General features: G+C 35.2%; 1 protein-coding gene and 1 pseudogene across 7 annotated transcripts in view; both read right to left on the minus strand.

Annotated features, from left to right (window-relative positions):
* Window positions 1-19,381, minus strand: part of CSMD3 (CUB and Sushi multiple domains 3) — a 1,186,048-nt gene that overhangs the window by 230,621 nt on the left and 936,046 nt on the right. For all 7 annotated transcript variants that reach the window (XM_070221725.1, XM_001915960.5, XM_070221729.1 and 4 more), the window contains one exon: window positions 17,846-18,040. In XM_070221725.1, coding sequence (XP_070077826.1) covers window positions 17,846-18,040 — 195 coding nt within the window. The remainder of the gene's footprint in view (window positions 1-17,845; window positions 18,041-19,381) is intronic.
* Window positions 16,735-17,357, minus strand: LOC138915657 (small ribosomal subunit protein mS31 pseudogene; annotated as a pseudogene).

Consider the following 19,381-nt stretch of genomic DNA (forward strand, 5'->3'; position numbering starts at 1 on the left):
GAGCACACTTGCTGGTCTCCTTCTCTGCACCGTAAGTATTCTAGGCAAAGGCTGGTGAGTGGGTGGTTATGGTTGTTGCAAGATACCTGTAGCTGCTAGGAAGCCCACTGTTACTGCTCCTCAGCTTTTATCACTATTACAGCTGATGGTCTGATTTCCTTCAGCCTGCCTCTTTATTGGCTTTGAACCTGTGCGGGGGAGGATTCCCTGAGACACCAAAAACCGAGTTTTGGGTATTATTAATACAGTAGTTTCAGCCAGAGCAGCCAGCCAGCCAATTCCAGCCCATACCAAGAGAAGTTTTTACATTTTTAAATTGTTAGATAACAAAACAAAAAACTAAATAACCATATGCAGAGACATATGTAGCCAGCAGAGCCCAAAATACCATCTGGCCCTCTACTGAAAAAGTTTGCTGACCCCTGAACTAGAGTAAAGAGGTGGTAGCTAGATTGTAGTTGGATGAAGAGTAAGCGATATATAAAGAAATGCAAAAGTAATCAGAATCTTAGCCATAAACAGAAGGAGAATGTAGGGAATAGTTGGGGAAAGATGCAAAGCTGACGAATTTTTGTGATTGTTGTTTTGTTTAATCTAGACGAAGGAGTCATTTCGGAGGAGAGATCAGGAGCAGTGACCTAGAAGCTTGGAAAAGATAAGATCAAGAGCTAAAGTGGAGTGATTAGCTTCCGAAAGCATTAGTGACACTCCTCTGTGACCTAAGAAGAAGGCTGAAGGAGAGTAGAAATTCTTAGGTTTAGGTTTTATGTTGGGAATTTATGGGAGTAAATGCCTGATTTGACTTTTAAAGAGAGACAGATCCAGTGGTGTGTTAGGCGGCTTGAAAAGAATTGTGACAGTTTGAAAAACTCAAAACTTATTTTTTTTCTTTTGAAGAAGATTAGCCCTGAGCTAACATCTGCCACCAATCCTCCTCCTTTTGCTGAGGAAGATTGGCCTTCAGCTAATATCCATGCCCATCCTCCTCTATTTTATATGTGGGACACCTGCCACAGCATAGCTTGACAAGCGGTGCATAGGTCCGCACCCGGGATCCGAACCAGTGAACCCCAGGCTGCCAAAGAGAACTTATCCACTGTGCCACCGGGCTGGCCCCAGAATCCCAGGACACCAAAGTAGAATGTACAAACTTAACCACTGCACCACTGGGCTGGCCCCAGAAAAAGTCAAAACTTTTGATGGATTCCTGACCAAAGTCTAAAAATAGAGCAATATATTTAAAACACACACATACAACTCAAACATTATGTTGTATTGAGTAGGGTGGCTACTGAATGTGCTGCCTCTTTTTCGTTCTTTTTTTTTTTTGAGGAAGATTACCCCTGAGCTAACTACTGCCAATCCTCCTCTTTTTGCTGAGGAAGACTAGCCCTGAGCTAACATCCATGCCCATCTTCCTCTACTTTATATGTGGGACGCCTACCACAGCATGGCTTTTGCCAAGCGGTGCCATGTCTGCACCCGGGATCCGAACCCTCGAACCCCGGGCTGCCAAAGCAGAATGTGTGAATTTAACCACTGCACCACGGGGCCAGCCCCCTGCCTCTTTTTCTTTTAATGTGCTATAAAACAGTAATAAATAGTTAGACTTAAACATAGTAAAATTAGAACTCCCCAGAACAACAACAAATTGATGGTGATCATAATAACCAAAGATGCATCACTCTTATTACTCATTATTGTTTGAGATTAGAGTAGTCAGGTGTATTCTTATTTCAGCACTGAACTTTATTCAACTGATAACACTACTGAAGAGAGAATTACTCAAGAATAAGCAGTATGTTTTGTGTTAATTTCTGATTTTAAGGTTCTCCAAAATCACAATACTTTGAATGTATGTGACAAAAGCTCTTATTTTATTTTATTTTTGTGAGGAAGATTCACCCTGAACTAACATCTGTTGCCAATCCTCCTTTTTTTTTCTTGCTTGAGGAAGATTGTCCCTGAGCTAACATCTGTGCCAATCTTCTGCTACTTTGTTTGTGGGATGCCTCCACAGCATGGCTGATGAGTGGAGTAGGTCTGCACCCAGGATCTGAACCTGAGAACCCAGGCCACTGAAGCAGAGTACATGGAACTTTAACCACTCGGCCATGGGGCCGGCCCCAAAAAGCTGTTATTTTTATATTTGGAGAGTATGAATAGAAATGAGAGCTACTAGCTCAAGTTCAGCTTTGGGACCTAGTCATGAACATTCCGCCATTCCACATTAATATGCATCTGACAATCTCAATTTGTTTTGTATATTTTATTTTGCATAGGACATTTAGGACAGCTTCTGTTGAAAATCTCATTTATAAACATGAAAAATCTGAAGACTTTTTTTAACCACTGGTGAATATATGCATGGTTGCAGTATAATCACACGCCCTTAGTAACTAATACTATGTTAGATTCTGTTATTTGTACTGGTAGCAATAATTTTATGTTTCTTCTGGTCAGGGCTTACAGCATGGCCTAATTTATAGTCAATTATGTGGAATATTGTAGTGACTGACAATATTTTATGCAATATGAAAATAAGGAAAAATTAACTATCCTGTGAGATACAGATTTATTGTAATCTGTTTTATGCTTATAAAAATCTAAATGGAATAATGACCAAGCCAGGCCAACTTTACTATTTCTCCTAATATTGATTCCTAGAAGCTTCTCATATTCTCTCTTCCTGTTGTAATTTCATCTTACTGGCTAGCACAGAAAAGGGTAGTCTTTATCTTTCTGGCACTGTTAATAATCGGTCGAAGATTAAAGCAAGCCAGGACTTTGAATTCTATGATTATTTTTGCCATTTGACTAACACCTTTTGTCAAATGGCTGTGTTTCTTTAAACAGCCAATGTCCATTGGCTGCATTAAATGCATTAATTATAAGAACTCACCTGTTCCTGATTATAACTTAGGTGATACATATGAGCACTTCTTAAATCTATATTTTTAAAAGCATATTTGTATAACAGATTAATTATGAGAAGAAATGGTTCTATGAGTAAGTAAGTTTGGGAAATACATGGGTAAAAGCAACAGGGTCTTTATGAAAGGACTTCCTTGAGTCTTTAGCAGGGTTTGGGGGATGTCATGTAATTTCTTACAAACTTATTTGATCATGGAAACTCGGCTTCAGAGTAACATCTCACAGGACCAACGTTCCCCAGAACACACTTTGTGAAATACCAGATTGATGATTCTAAAATGTGCTATCACTTGGGCAATAATTCTAACATTTATATTATTGACTGTAATTAATTATGATTTTATAGCACTAAAGAATTGTGTTTATGTATACTTATAGAGCCAAGGTATTTTAAACATTTAAAATGTCAAACTTAGCCTATTATAAAATGCTATTATTCTTGACACTCTCTCTCTGACTCTTAGGGTTCAATACATCATTGATTTGTTGCTTGTTCACTTATGTAACTTATTCGCCTCTCCCTCTCCTCTCTGCCTCTGTAACTGCCACAATCCAGACTCCCAACAGTTTCCACATGGGCTCTTCCAGTAGACAACCAACTCCACTCATCCCCACAACTTCTTACCACTACTAGCAATTTTTCTGACACACAAGTCTTATCATATTCCTCTTCTCTCTAGAACAGTTCTGATAAACAGTAGGTTCTCCACAAATGTGTGTTGGATGATTAAATAAACTACACTTGCAGGACCAGTCTACTGTACGGTGTTCCACAGTCAGTACATAACACAGACATTTCATTTGGTTGAAATTACCCCACAAATTCACTTAAATCCAAGACAGACTTGAGACAAACTTTCTCTTAATCAATCTATATAAACTTATTTTTTTTCTTTCTGTGATTGAAATCTTCACTATTTCTCTGATTACCAGGAATCACTGTTGCTTTACACTTAGAGGCAATATTAAATGAAAGATTACATACCTTTAAACATTAGAAATATATTCAATGATAAGATTTTTACAATCCGAGAGCCACATGGATACTGATTTCCACTGAGGGAACAGCAAACTACTGCCTACCATTTCACGGTAGCAAATCCATGCTAACATTTTATCCATCTGGAGCATAACCTCACTGAGTGAGTGAAATTATCCATGCAAATTTAATTTCGTATTATTTTTCTTGTTCTCTCATTTTCTATTTGTTTTTTTAAATCCTCGTCCAGCTGAATTTGCATGGTTTGATTTGTGTAAGTAAAATGTGTCCATGCAGCATATGGCACATACTTGTTTTACTCCTGAACTATGAAGTGGTGATGCAGTAGGCAGATGTGGTATTTCCAGGGAAATCAGAGGATGAGGCTGTAACTGAGTTTTAAGGCTTCTAGTCATCCAATGAAAAGGACTTTCCACCTATAGTCTTACCATGTGTGTAGGATGGAGGAGGACTGAGGAAGAATAAGTGAAAAAGAATAATCCCAAGCCATTTACAGAGGGACAAGGTACTACTTGAATGTCCAGATACCTTAGAGAATTTATAATACGTGGAACTTTGCCTTAAGGTACTTGCAATTTCAAATCTGTCCTTTCACTGTGTAACGTATAATTTATCAAATAGTCTATAATGAAAATTATTATATAACATAAATTCTTCTCAGAAAGCAAGTTAGGTATTTTTAAAAGTGATGAATTCTTGCAGGTCACTAAAGAGCAATATGATATATTAAATCAATAATTTACTAGATGCAGCCTGTGACTCCTTAAGTTTGAAAGAACTGCTGTACCTACAAAGGTGCTGGTCCACTTCTAGTAAATTACTTATGCCCCGAAATACCTGATTGAATGTCACAAACCATAAATCCTGGTATAGAATGTGTTTGAAAGCTATATCTCCCATGGAGTTTTTTCTTTTCTTTTTTTTTAAGAGAAGGCTTTTCACAATCCTTAAACTCTGTGATACGAATTTGTAATGCAGACAGCTATTATTCCCAGTACTGACTTTAAGATTAAAACTACTATTGCTTCTTTCTCTCCTTTGTTCAAAACCTTGATCTTAGTAAAAATACCTAACTATTCAGCCCTTCATTTCATGCTTCTCTTCATGTCTCCATATAATCACAGGTACTTCATTTTGTTTATCTGCCTTAGGTGATAAGCTTTCAATAAGCCTATTTTATCTTAATGGTGATAAATTTAAATTATAAACTATTACTCTAAATCACTTGTTTATTTTGCTTTTCATTTTTCTCTGCATTATTTTTGATACATTCACGTTCATCTATCTGGAAAACGAAGGATAATATTACTATCAATTTTCTATTGCTTCATCTGTTCACTTAAAAGAAAAAGGCAAAAATCACTCTTCATTACTTGTGAATTAACTTCCTGTTATAATTTCACACTCTTGTTTAACACTAAAAAGATATGCACCTCAGTGTTGTAATCAGTGGCTTGCAAACCATGTTAAGGGCTCACTAAGTCAACTTCGTAGGATATGAACTTCTACGTCTGTCACCTCACTGATTGCCTGGACTCATTCATTTGATTTTGCTGGCTAGGAAGGCATACCCCTTATCTCTCAGTGCTCTAGAGCTGTGTTCTCCATCAGAGAGTGTATTCTTAGAAAAAGAAGAGTCTTTCTATAACAAAGGCCTATGAATAGCTATATTCTTTGGATAGATCTTCCATGTTTGATATACAAATTCTACTACTAATAATGATCTTGTGGGTGTTGGTAGTTCATCTATGATACCTATCTCACTCATTTTTAACCTCATTTTCAAGGTTGAGATATAATTGACATACATAAAATTCACCCTTAAAAGTGTACAATTGGTGGGGCTAGCCCCACGGCCGAGTGGTTAAATTCGTGCACTCTGCTGCAGGCGGCCCAGTGTTTTGTTGGTTCGAATCCTGGGCACGGACATGGCATTGCTCATCAAACCACGCTGAGGCAGCGTCCCACATGGCACAACTTGAAGGAACCACAACAAAGAATATACAACTATGTACCAGGGGGCTTTGGGGATAAAAAGGAAAAAAACAAAATACAATCTTAAAAAAAAAAGTGTACAATTGAGTGGTTTTTTAGCATATTCACAAAGTTGTGTAATCAACCCCACAATCCAATTTCGGAATATTTTTGTCATTCCAAAAAGAATTCCTATACTCGTTAGCAGTCACTTTCTATTCTCTCCCAACTCTCTAGCAATCACTAATCTACAATTTTGTAGGAAACTGTGTATGGGAAGACAAATTATTAAAATGATTTCAATTGAGTTATTGATGCTTTTAAAAAACTAGTATCTCTTTTAATTGCTTAGTTTATTCCTTATTTCTCTCTAAGTCATAAATTTTGAGTGATTGCAATCTTTTATTGTTTAAAAAATTACTTAAAACAACTAGTAAATTGGTATAAAATGAATTTAGAGGAAAAACCATTCTGTAACAGTTTCTTAACTTCTCCCTGCTTTCCTCACAAACATTGCTTTCTCATGAAAGTCTTCCCTGTCTTCCAGACTAGTTCAGAAGCCTTCATCGTACAGAACTCCATCAACTACTATCAGGACACTGATTACAACTTGTAATTATACATTTATTTATAAGGCTTTTTGATTAAGGTCTGACTATCTCTAGACTCCAAAATCTATTAAGTCAAAGTTTCTATGTCCTTTTGTGCACACCATTTATACCTCTGGAACCTGGCAGAGTGTCTGTTTATATAATAGATTTCTAATAAATATGTCATGAATATGAGGAAAAATAAATATGCATTATATAAATATGTTGCTGTTGACTAAACGCATGGAATGTGAAATTCATAGATTTTCAAACCCTTTGTTTAGGGTAGCATAGTAGAATTCAATATAAAACTCAAAGCTTTGGAATCTGAAAGGTCTAGTTTCGAATTCCAGCTTCACTATTTACTGACTAAGTAGCCTCGAAAGAGAGGAAAATTCAAACTGGAACTGGAACAGGAAGTGTCTGTTAGATCTGGTATATGGTGTGGGCTTAAGTAAAATGAATTAAGAAACTCTCCTGACGTATTCTAGCATCTTCTGGGGGCAATATAATAAGGCTTTCATAAAGCCTTAGGAAATGAACTAACCTCATCAATCCCAGGGAGGAATGCAAAGTTAAGAGAAAGGACAGGAAGAACTTCCTGGTGTTTCTCAAACTCTTACCTTGAGAGAGATAAGAATGCCTTTTAATAATCCTACCCAGGGCATTGCTGCCCTCTAGAAGGAGATCATGACTTTTATTTTCCTCTCCTCTTAATTTTCCCTAAGGATAAAGAGCAGAGTACTCCATCCTTAAGGAAGAGGAACCTACAACTTCAATTCAGCTGTTTTCTCAAGGGTGGAGTCACTGTGCCCAACCGTTAATGATCATTGTGGATGTGGTCCTCTACTTCCCTGGATTCTTTACCCTTTAGAAGTCCAAGTGGAAACAAAGGCCAACGCTACCTGTGAAAGGGAGGAGAAACTGGCCCATCTTCTCCTTTTCCTTATAATTCAGGGGTTCTTTTCCTTGTTCCATGAATTTGGATGGGGAAAAAGAGGTCTATATTTTCACTAGAGCCTAACTGAATTTTTTTTCTAACTGAATTTTAGCATTTCCTTTCATTTCAAATGTAGGCAACAAAGCATGGTAGTATTAGAAGTAACTGGGCCTTTGTCACCAATAGACATCATAGACATTCTTGTATTTCATTATAATTCTTGCAGATACCTCAAAATCTTGTTTTTGCTTGTCACTGCTAAAAATTACAGTAGTTATTAGACCTGCTGCTAGAACTTCTAATTTAGGCCATTAATTAGGAAATAATATATTATTACATCAAAAATGTTTTTTTTCAATTATAGATTTTAAGTACTTTGCTAAGTGTATTTCAGTATAATTGGTTTATCTTTCAAGCCTATGTGCTTTACTTTATTTATTTATATTTTGCTGAGGAAGATTCATTCCTGAGGTAACATCTGTTGCCAATCTTCCTCTTTTTGCTTGAGCAAAATTCGCCCTGAGCTAACATCTGTACCAATCTTCCTCTATTTTGTGCTTGGGTTGCTGCCACAGCATGGCCACCAGTGAGTGGTGTAGGTCTGTGTCCCGGAACTGAACCTCAGATGCCAAAGAGGAGCATGCCAAACTTAACCACTAGGCCATGGGGCCAGCCCTTTACTTTATTTTCTACACTTAAAAAGATGATTCTAAGGTCCAGAAGATTCATCAGAGTACACACACACAAAAGGAGCCTCTATTCTAATCAGATTCCTCCCAAACCCCCTTTCTATATCTTTGCCATTTTCTGTCTACTTTTTTCCTTAAAGGAGCTTGGCTCAGAGATTGTTGTTTTGGCCTAAGAAGGTCTGGAAAATATTAGTTGTATTTGAGGGCACTTTCTTTCCTGCTTTTTTGTCTCTTTTCCTAACAGGACAGATCAATTCTTCCCTGAATCTGAAATGTCCTAAAACTCAGGATGGGAACTTGGGGAGAAATACCCCTTTTAGGGCTGGCTAAGCTTGAGGCTATTTAGAACCGTAGGCTAAATATGGTCCAGATTTACTCACAAACTCTCCCATGTGTTTCAATCTAACTCAATAGTTAGTGTTTCGGGATTCGGAACCAAATTCCTTGTTGTAAAGACAGCTCTATATCATCTTGTTTTATCCATATATCTCCCTTAGGAATCTTGGAGTGAATGGTTCACTCGTTGAAGTATAAGCATAAAATGAAATTTTCTGTGTTTAATAAAGGGGAGGCAACCTCCCCCCTCCTCTTTTAGGGTATCTCCTTGAAAACATAATAGGTCCAAACTTTTGATTTTATAGTGTAAGGCTGCCGGCCTTTTGACCTTTGAACTGTAAAGACATACTTCTGAAATTAACTCAGCGTTCTTACAAGGTACACTCACAAGGTATGTAAGAGACAAGGTACATACATTTGCCTCTCGATGAGATAAAAGAATTGTTATTTGTTCTTTCTTTACTGTATAAATTTGTGTAAGATTCTGTCTGGTCTTTGTAGAGTCTTTTATAGACTGCCTGCAATGTGTATTGTATTCCAGGTATGCTTATTCAATGAAAAAACTGCTTTCTTTCTCTTCTAGGTTTTGTGGAATGAAATTTGTTAGTAGGATTTTTGTTTCCCCAATAGAAGTAGAGATTTGGCTATCTTTATATCTCTTGTCTCATCACATTAATATTATTCCTTAATACCATTTGAATCTTACCACGACTTCTAACAGTTACTGTTACATATTTTCTTCATCTGTATGGAGAGAATCATGGGTTAATTCAACGTTCTGTATAAATAAATTTTTTTCTGTTTTTTTTGCAAAAACTGGAAGCACATTAGGAAGTTATGTTTGAAGTCTGACATAAATATAGACTACATGGTAGTAAGAATGGGGCCATCTTAATACAATAATCAGCCATGTGACTACCCATAAGGAGACATAGCATAGTGACTGAGAAGCCAAATGCAGGGAAAATAAAAATGGTTTAAATATGAGCTCCAAGTCAGTGGTCACAAGAAAATATGCTTTGAATTATATGCACTGATTTGCAATGAAATTGCTTCTTAGATGGGAGACTCTACATACTATGCTCCAGAATTCATAGCAGTGGGGGTTTATTTATAACAATGTTAATGATTCTCTAGACTAGGATGCAGGAGGCCAATGGAGTGATAATGTACATAAGTGCCTGGAAAATATCAGGTGCTCAATAACATTCGCTGTCCTTCCCATTTCCTTTTAAATAATACTTGTCGCCCCATTGCATGAAAATGAAACAGGTTTTGTCTTTTTTCCAATACCACTTCAACTTTTTTCAATACAAAATACGTTTACACTTCTTTGTGGAACATAGTTCTGACACATAATCTGTGTATTATCTCTGTGAACAAAATTCCTATGGGTAGCTAATGAAAGGCAGATATTTTATGATACTCAGAAATAATTTATCACTGCACCTTTGTTTTATGAATGTTTCATCTACATGATTTAATTACATCACATATTGAAATGACAACAAATGCTAAATGGCTCGGTAAATTAGATAATCTCTATATGCATTTATAATGCAATGCGGCTCCAGACTTGCTTCACATCTCAAAAAAACTTTGTAAACATCAAGAACATTTCAAATAAGAAACTAACCTAAGGCAAGTCGTGCCATTTAAGTAGAAGATCTGGAATAAAAGTTCAGTTATTTACTTGTTCATACACTCAAACAATATGATTTAATTGAAAGTAGGTCACATGAGATTACTAATGAGTGATAACTCTCAAGTTGGAAAGCTATAATTATGAAATTAACTTATTATTTTGTGTGTGTTTGTTTCAAAGCTTTCTCTTCAGTTGATAGAGTAAGAGGACTCCTTTTAAAAGCTTTTATCATTCCATATATAGTTGGACGGTGAACAAAGAACAATTCCAGATGACTACTGGATATCTAATCTTAACATATTTGTGTTTATGTACTTTGGACAGACTTAGAGGTCATCAGTGATTGAGTTACTTAAATCCTCACCCCCCCCCCCACCCCGAGAATTCAGGACTTATGTTAGCATGAGTGAAACAAAGGTATTGAAAATAATGTTGCAGATTTCAAAAGAACTGTGTTAGCACTGACTGTATCTATTAAGGTATTTGTATTCTGTGCAAAGTTGTATTTCAAATAAAATGCAAAAATGCATTTCAGATGATCACTTTTTTCAGTTGTTGGTAGGAATTTACCTTTTGTCAATTCTCATACTTAATCTGGAAGAAGATTTCAGAAATAAGTGGAGAACCCAAAATCTCACCTCTTATTCTTGGTGCTATGCATTCATTCATAAAACATTTAACCAACTAAAGTATGCCAGGTACTCTTAGGCTCTAGAGATATAAAAAGATCAATACAAGGTCATTTGTAGAATTAACCAGCCTACCTATAGGGTAATGATTAAGAGCATGGACTCCAAAACAAGGCTGCTAGACAAGTACGACTCTGAGCAAGTGACCGAACCTCTCTGAGTCTTGGTTTCCTCATCTGTAAAATGAGAATATTAGTAGTCCCTAATGCATGGAGTTGTGGTGAGGTATAAAATAATGTGTGTACAAAACTTCAAACTGTTCTCAAATCAGGTAAGCTGTTATCTTTCATCAGTCCTCCTCCCTATGTGCTTGCCAAATTGAGCTGCTTGAGATGCTCCCAACATCCCCTTTTTATTCTTGCTTCTATATGTTTACATATACTGAAGCCTAGGAGTGAAACACACCATCACCTTATGCCTTGTGCCTCACCTGGTTCCTTCTTATTTATACTGTCAAGATTCATGTATCACTTTCATAAGGAAGACTTCCCTGATATCTCTTTGTAACTAGGTCAGATGCACCTCCATGCTGTGCTCACAGTACTCTGTTTTTATTTCTAGCAATGGACCTTACCTGTCTGTATCTCAGCAGATTGTAAACTCTTTAAGGACAAGGACCACACTGAATTCATATTTCCATCCCTAACAGTTAGTGAAGGACCAGGCATATAACTGGTACTTTTGAATGCCTGAAAAAAATGAATGAATGATACTCTCTCTTCTTTAGAATAATTGGCCAGCTAGTGATTCTTTAACAGTCCAGATATGTTTATTCTTAGGTCTTATTATTATAATTATCTGTCAGTTGGATGCTCAGTGTATGCTATAACAATGGAAAAGATCAAGAATATTGCATTGGTCCAGTTACAAGATAAATAAGTCAGAGGAATGTAATGTACAGCACAGTGACTATAGTTAGTAATGCTGTATTGTACATTTGAAAGTTGCTAAGAGAGTAGATCTTAAAATTCCTCATCACAAGAAAAAAATATTATAACTATGTATGGTGATGGATATTAACTAGCTTTATTGTGGTGATCATTTCACCTTATATACAAATATCGAAACATTATGTTGTACACCTGAACCTAACATATAACGTTATATTATAATAATATATATATAATTATATTATAATAATATAACGTTATATGTCAATTATACCTCAATTTTTTTAAAAAAAGAATATTGCATTGGTAATATGGCAAATACTCCCAAATTTAATAATTTACCTTTCAAAACTCTAAGGCCCTAAAATAACTGAGGCTTTACCCACATCAGAGATCTCTTTACCCAGAATATATTGTTTCAATTTTAGATATACTGATTCCATCCTGGGAGCTTTAGGGAGCAGAGGTGGGGTAAATAGGAATAGTTTTTCTACTAAGGAGACAAGTGATCAGATGCCTGAAGGAAGTCTGAGAGCTAACCAGCCAGAGGGCTCAGGAAAAAGCATTCAGGCAGAAAGGAAAGCAAGTGCAAAAGCTCTGAGGCAGAATTATGAGCAGTGCTTTGAAGAAACATCAAGGAGGCCACTGTAGCCCACAGAGTGTAGTAGAGAAGGAGAATAGTAGAGAAGTCAGAGGCTATATAGGCAGATTAAGTAGAGCTTCATATTATAAGATCTTTGGCATTTATTCAGATTTAGGAAGACACCGGTGAATTTTGAGTAAATATGTGACATAATGTGACATAAGCTTTAAAGATTACTTTGTTGTGTTCAAAAGAGACTGTCTGGGAAAACAAGGGAAGGAGAGGAACTAGTTAGGAGAGAGGCTAAGAAGGAAGAGATGGCTGGTGCCCTAGATCAGGGTAAAGACGTATTTATATAAACAAATGTCACCACAAGGTGAAATAAATCAAGTAATGAACATTTGGGGACAAATATGGAATCTATAACTATTTATTTTATTACTTTTACCTAATATTGAGTCAGATTATAGATAAGAATGATATACGACTTCTACCTTAATCCAGTACGTCTATAGATAACTAAAGTAACTCAAGAGTTTCAACAGATACAACTATGAAAAATAAGAAGGGAAGAAATTATTTTCCAAACACAATTTTTTGATCACAAAGTGAATTGCAGGTACAGATATCCTGTTCTGCTATCATTTAATATATGTGACATTCTCATGAGATAAACTACAGCGTTTCTCATCACTGAGCAGGACTTACCACAGGATGCTATCATTTTGGATCTACTCTGACAAATATAAATCTCCCAGTGTCCAACATAAGCTCTTAAAAACATTTTCTTCAGATTTAAAATGTACACTTAATTCTAAACTGTGATAAGAATCTATCTCCTAAAATAGACAAACTTTGTAAATTCTTATAGTTCAGTTCAGGTTAAAAAATATTTACTAAAAGCCTGGTTGTATAAATTAATGTATAAATAAATTGCATGCTAAAAAGTACTATGTAGCCCAAGACTTCATGAACTTATTATGGTCTTCTAGGGTGAGACTAAGGCAACATTATAAGAAAAACCAAAATATGGTTGCATTTAAAGAGTTTTAAGATATAGCCATGTTGGTGTTTACTTTTACATTAAAAAAATAAAAAACTTTCCTTATTTTGGCACTCAGGGATCACAGTTTAATAGCCAATCCCCTACTTATGTACTCTAAAGCAAAGTCTACCAGTCAAAATTTCCTGCCCATGTTCTCAGAGACTTTAGTTAGGATTCCTACTATGGGGTAAGACTTAGCATGAAAAGGAGCAGAGACTAGCAACCTGATTCTCAAACATTGATGAAATTAGGAACAAAGGCATAAGCAAATTAACACATGACAAAGGCAATTACTAGAATAACTGAAAATAATATAACTCTGGAACACTGAAGAGAGGAGCTGTAGATGTAACATAACTTTTTATCTTTCTGGATGGAAATCAATAGGTATTGTCTAGAGTTGGTAAATCAAGAAATAGAGCTTCATATGTTACTCAGAGTCATGGAGAGAGCCATCTGAGCATTTAGAAACAAATTATTAGAAGACAGCTGAGGAATAGAAGAATAGAGGGGGATAGAGCAGATGGCCATTGTTCTAAATTGCTTTAAATGGTAAGTATTCTGCATTATTTTCTTAGTTATCACATGAATATTTTACTTTGATAAAAAATGTAAGTTTTATCTTCATTAGAAAGAATTTATCCTTATGAACAACAAACCCTTCTAGCTCTATTGCACATGCTTTACACACTGATTTGGGCTTTTAAAGTATTACATTATTAAATCTGAATGCCAGCAAGTCCTGTGTATTTTGGATTTCTGTACAATCACCATAGAGAAAACAAATAGATACGTATAAACTTGATCAAGAAACTAAAATGTATTAAGCTCTCCTTACAGTGTGACAGTAACAGCCACAGAACAAAATGCTTTAAATAAGTTATTTAATATAATTCTCCAAACAACTTTACAAATTATACAACATTATCTCATGCTTAAACGTACAAAATAAATAAATTGAAAAGGTCACATAACTGACTCAGGCTTTTTTCTTGTTTTTAAACCATTGTTTAGAGTTAAATGTATCTAGTTCTAACACATGGGCTTTTTTCCCCTCTGCTATACTAGAAATTAACAGTTGTCCTTTTTATTTTTTTTTTTGAGGAAGATTAGCCCTGAGCTAACATCTGCTGCCAATCCTCCTCTTTTTGCTGAGGAAGATTGGCCCTGAGCTAACATCCATGCCCATCTTCCTCTATTGTCTATGTGGGACGCCTGCCACAGCATGGCTTGATAAGCGGTGCGTAGGTACGCACCCAGGATCCAAACCAGTGAACCCTGGAAACGTGCAAACTTAACCGCTGTGCCACCAGGCCAGACTCCAACAATTGTCATATTTTTAACATGAATGTATCTTAATTTTTGTTTTCTAATAGCTTAAAGCATGCATTGAGCAACTTTTATTTGATTTCCATAATATCTTAGCAATTATAGTTAAAGTCTAGCAATATCCAGCTTAATTGATTATAAAAATTATTCTCTCAAGAAATTTAAAAATACTATACTAACTCCTATGATATTTTCAGGAGTGAGTGAATGAGTAGCCATATAATAACATTAATAAATTAGATTTAAGTATATTAAAATGACAGAAATATACTAGTTCAACTAAAGCATAACACAATGCAAAATATAATGCATGTTTTCCAGTGCTATGCTTCTTTTGGGACACTGTGTTGAAAATCACATATATTAATATGCCAATATTTTCCATGAACTTTACTAGGCCCTCTGCATGTGTCGTGTTTATTAATTGAACCTCCACAATAAGCTTTTGAATTAATAACTATTATCCAGTATGAGAAATTTAAAAAACAAAGCTCAGTTTACCACAGGTCATAGGTAACAGTAAGAGGATTTGAATCCAAGTCTAGTCTTCCCTCCATATTGTCTGCAGATATGACTATTAAACCAACATGAACTATACTTAATTGGGCTATAACTGATCCCATGAAATATTTTTGATTCATAAAAATTTATTTGTATATATTATGGCATATTCCGTGCTGAAATTGACATTTCTATGACCTACCAATATAGAAACCTATTGGAAAAGTATAGAATTATTTTTAGGCAGGCATATTCTTAGTGAATGCATGCTATGCTTTGGTCTTTCCCGCCTTAGCTATTGAAGCCATCTATTTAACTATTTATCCTAGTGATTAACACCTATCGTTTGGATCTATAGTTTTCCATACCATTTGAGTTTTCTCCATTCAGGATTTTTGGTTATTTCTTTTCTGGCCCATGGAAGTTTTCCACGGTTTTCTTAATGATTAGCGACATTAAATTAAGAAAAATTTTTTTAAGTTTAGTATGTTTTTCTGACTATAAACATATTTCCTTTTTGTATGGCTCTAAATTCTAAGACAATATAATCATTCTTTCTCTTAAATTTCCTATAAATTTCCATGTCAACAATTATTTTTTCTCTTTGGAAGAATTAAGTCCAAAGTAACTATTTCTCTTTTTATTCTCTTTACCTTCTGATACATAAACCCATCAATTCAAGTCAAGAATTAAGTAGCTGTTCTGATAGTAACAGAACGACCATTTTGTAGACATCTACCTTTCCTTTATTTCTTATAACAACATTTTGAAGTAAGGAATTTCAATTATCCCCATTTTAGAGATGAGAAACAATAAGCCTAAAGAGGTTAAACGACTTACGTAAGTCAGAAATCATGCACATATTCTAATACATGAATACATTATATAGCCAGGAAAAATTACCATATGTATCAGATACCAAAAATCCATCCTTTTAACCATCAGATCAGAGTTGTTGGTTTTTTTTCCCACTGAAATTCATAGTAAGAAATACATTTTATATCATCGCAAACATACACACCTACATGCATACACATGGATATATGTATATTTATTGTAATTATTTATCTCTGTATATATAACTCAAAAAAGTTCCACAAAACATTTATCATTACTATATTCTTTGAATTACAATGCTTTTCTCTTCTTTTTTATTTATTTACCTTTATTTTATTTTATTCAACTTTATATCAATTACGAAAATGCTGGTCACAACCCAGTGAATTGACTTCATGACTCACTGGTGGTGACCCACAGTTTGGAAAATCTGCCCCAGAGGATATCATCTCCATGTCAATTTTGTACAACACATTAGGATCATTCAACTGGCTGGGTAGTCTATGGTAACTTTCTATAGTGACATCACTGTTTCTCTTTCCTTACTGAACTTTTTGTCACTGTATCTCTATCCTCATAGAGTTACATAGAATCATATGATTTTTGAGCCTGCGGTATTATTTTTTCTAATAAAATTATTTTATTTAGTTATAATATCCATCTCCACCAGCTTGAAATAAAAATTTCCATGGTTTACAATTGAACTGTATGTCTCTGTCTTTTAAAGGTTCTGTTTTCCATTAACATAATTTCTAAATCACTTTGTGATTGACTTTCTGTTTCACACTCAGGTATGGGTTTTTGGAAAGACCACAGGTCACCATTTCCATGAAGTGGAGAACTGGTTCTTGCTTTGGAAAATTCTCCAAGTATTTATCTAGAAATATATATTCATGAAATCCTGAATCATCCTCATCAAAATCTGCTTCATTGTTAACTGGGAACTCCCATAGTTTCCCCTCATGTCTCCACTGGATCATCTCTTCAAAACCATTTTGAAAGGGCTGTGAATTTACTGAGGCTAGCTGCTTAGTGCATTCCACACCCCAAGTGAAGGTGATGTCTCTGTTTCAGGTGCTTCTTCAGTAACTGCCTTACTCCCAAAAATATGGAGTCTCTTCCCTTTGAGTATATTTTTCCTATGATGTTTTCTAACATCAGCAGTCTTCTCTTGGCTGTGATCATTGTCAGATCCTTTGTTAAACTAAATCTGATGCACTGGTCTTGCACAAACTCTAACTGTAGCAGATCCGGCAACTTTCATATCTGATAGTATGTTACCAAAACTAATTTTACGTCTTTCTCCATCTTTCTGCGTCTTTGAATCTTCCTAGTGCTGCTGGAACTGCCTGAGCAGCTCTGACTTGGTCATCATGTTTAGACAACCTAATTCTTAAGAGAAATGTATATTTTTCTATATCCCTATTTCAGATAAAGATTTATCACCAATTCTTGACAATATCTAAGTTATTGCATTTATCTACTTTTGTTGGAATGTCTTTATCAGTGTGTTTGTTCCTCATTTACTCAGCCAGTGTTTCCTGAGCAGCTCACATTTTCAGGCACTCCTCTATGTCCTGAACACAAATGAACATAATGGCAATATCGCTGCTCTCAGAGAGCTCGCCTACTATAATGTGCATACTGCTTTAGAGACAACTGGGAATGTAAGCATTTTTCCAAAACCATTTCTTTATTGAATCCTATTTAAAAATCCTTAATAAAATCTCTCCATTACCTATACCACACTTGCAGATTGTATGCTAAATGACTGACTTTAAAAAAAAAAAATACAGAAATGGGTTTAAACGTTTCTTGATTCTTTCTAATAATAATAACTCAGCAAAAAAATATGTTTCTTACCATGACAACTTGGTAAGGCTCTATTCCATCCAGGTCTTCCATCATCTCCCATGATACAGGTGAGTGTCGAATAACCTTGAAGAACATAACCAGCATCACAGTAATAGGTGACAGTTGACCCTAATTTATAATCCATTCCAAGTCTGGTGCCATTCATTATATTGCCTGGATCAAAGCAGGATTCTCGGAGTTTTGCTGTAAAACAGTGTTGTTACAAAATGAATTGTTTTAAAGTACTATTTTTCTAAGAAACCTTTAAGATTTCTTCATTTCTACCACTAAAAGGAAGGGAAAGCACCAGCATCCTTTCTGCCTCAGAAGGCTTGAAGGACAAAGTAGCCCTTAACCATATCTGCCATTTTGCTAATTCATATTGATTAGTAAGAGAATAAAATTCTTCATTGGTCTTCTCATTAAAAGTAGTATCTAATATATATAGTCAAATATAGCGTATTAGAGTTTATTGTAAATTATTATGTGCTATAATTCAGGCGTAAGTATTTTGAATGACTTCTTTTGGAAAAGAAGCAGGATTTTTTTCTTTAATATTTCTCTATTTAAAAGATCTTCCCCCAAATAATGTACACCCATTCCATGTGACTGAACCTACAAATGATATACTGCCTATACTGAGCTCAGTTCATTTCAACACTAGGAGGAAAGTAAAAGACTCTTTTTCTCTTCCCTGAAACCATTTCTCTTAATCTACCTCCTGTAGCCATTCCCCAAGTTTCTATCAGAGGTCTGGCCATTATAAAATGGCAACAGAATTTTTATGATATCCAGACCATGATCTTTTTGGACACAGAGTCTATGTCAAAGCTAAGCACTTTCAAAGCTAACAGTAATAGACAATTTGAAAAGTAAAGTCCATTCACAACAAAGGAACTATTTTTTGGCACCCAGATAGTGAACTAAAGAGACTGACAGAACATTTTGAAAATATGTAGAGAAATAGAAAAATAAGTTCATTCATCCAGTTTTGGGAGTAAGCACTAGAACACTGTTGTTAAGAGATCTGGGTAATGCCTTAATATTTCCATTGTATTATTATTATAGATAACTTAAGAAATAATAGACAAATGTGCAATATAAGCGGCATCACAAACTCAGGATAACAAATAAGGTGATTTCTACACTGGAATTTATCTATGTTAATGGGAAGTCGGGAGGTGGGTGAATCTTTGGATATGGCTCTGGAATCATTGGAATTTAAATCAACAATATCCTGGCGTTTGGTTATTACAGAAATTATATTACTATAAAATATCCAAATCTGATTAATTCCAACAGTAAGAATATATTTATCCCATTCATAAAAGTTTGCAGAGTTCAAAGTACTTCAACAGTTATAGGAAATGATGAGAAATTTGTGCTTTAGGAAGAACACTATACAAGATTTCTCCCAATTCAAAAGAGGAAATGGCGGAACCGAACATTTAAATGATTTTAATGGAATATCAGAGGAATGAAGAAAGTCCACTTTATTTTCTTCCTTCCTTCTTTCTAACAAATACTTAAGAGCCCACTTCCCAA

Source organism: Equus caballus, chromosome 9 (assembly GCF_041296265.1).
Source record: "Equus caballus isolate H_3958 breed thoroughbred chromosome 9, TB-T2T, whole genome shotgun sequence".
In the NCBI taxonomy this organism is placed as follows: Eukaryota; Metazoa; Chordata; class Mammalia; order Perissodactyla; family Equidae; genus Equus; species Equus caballus.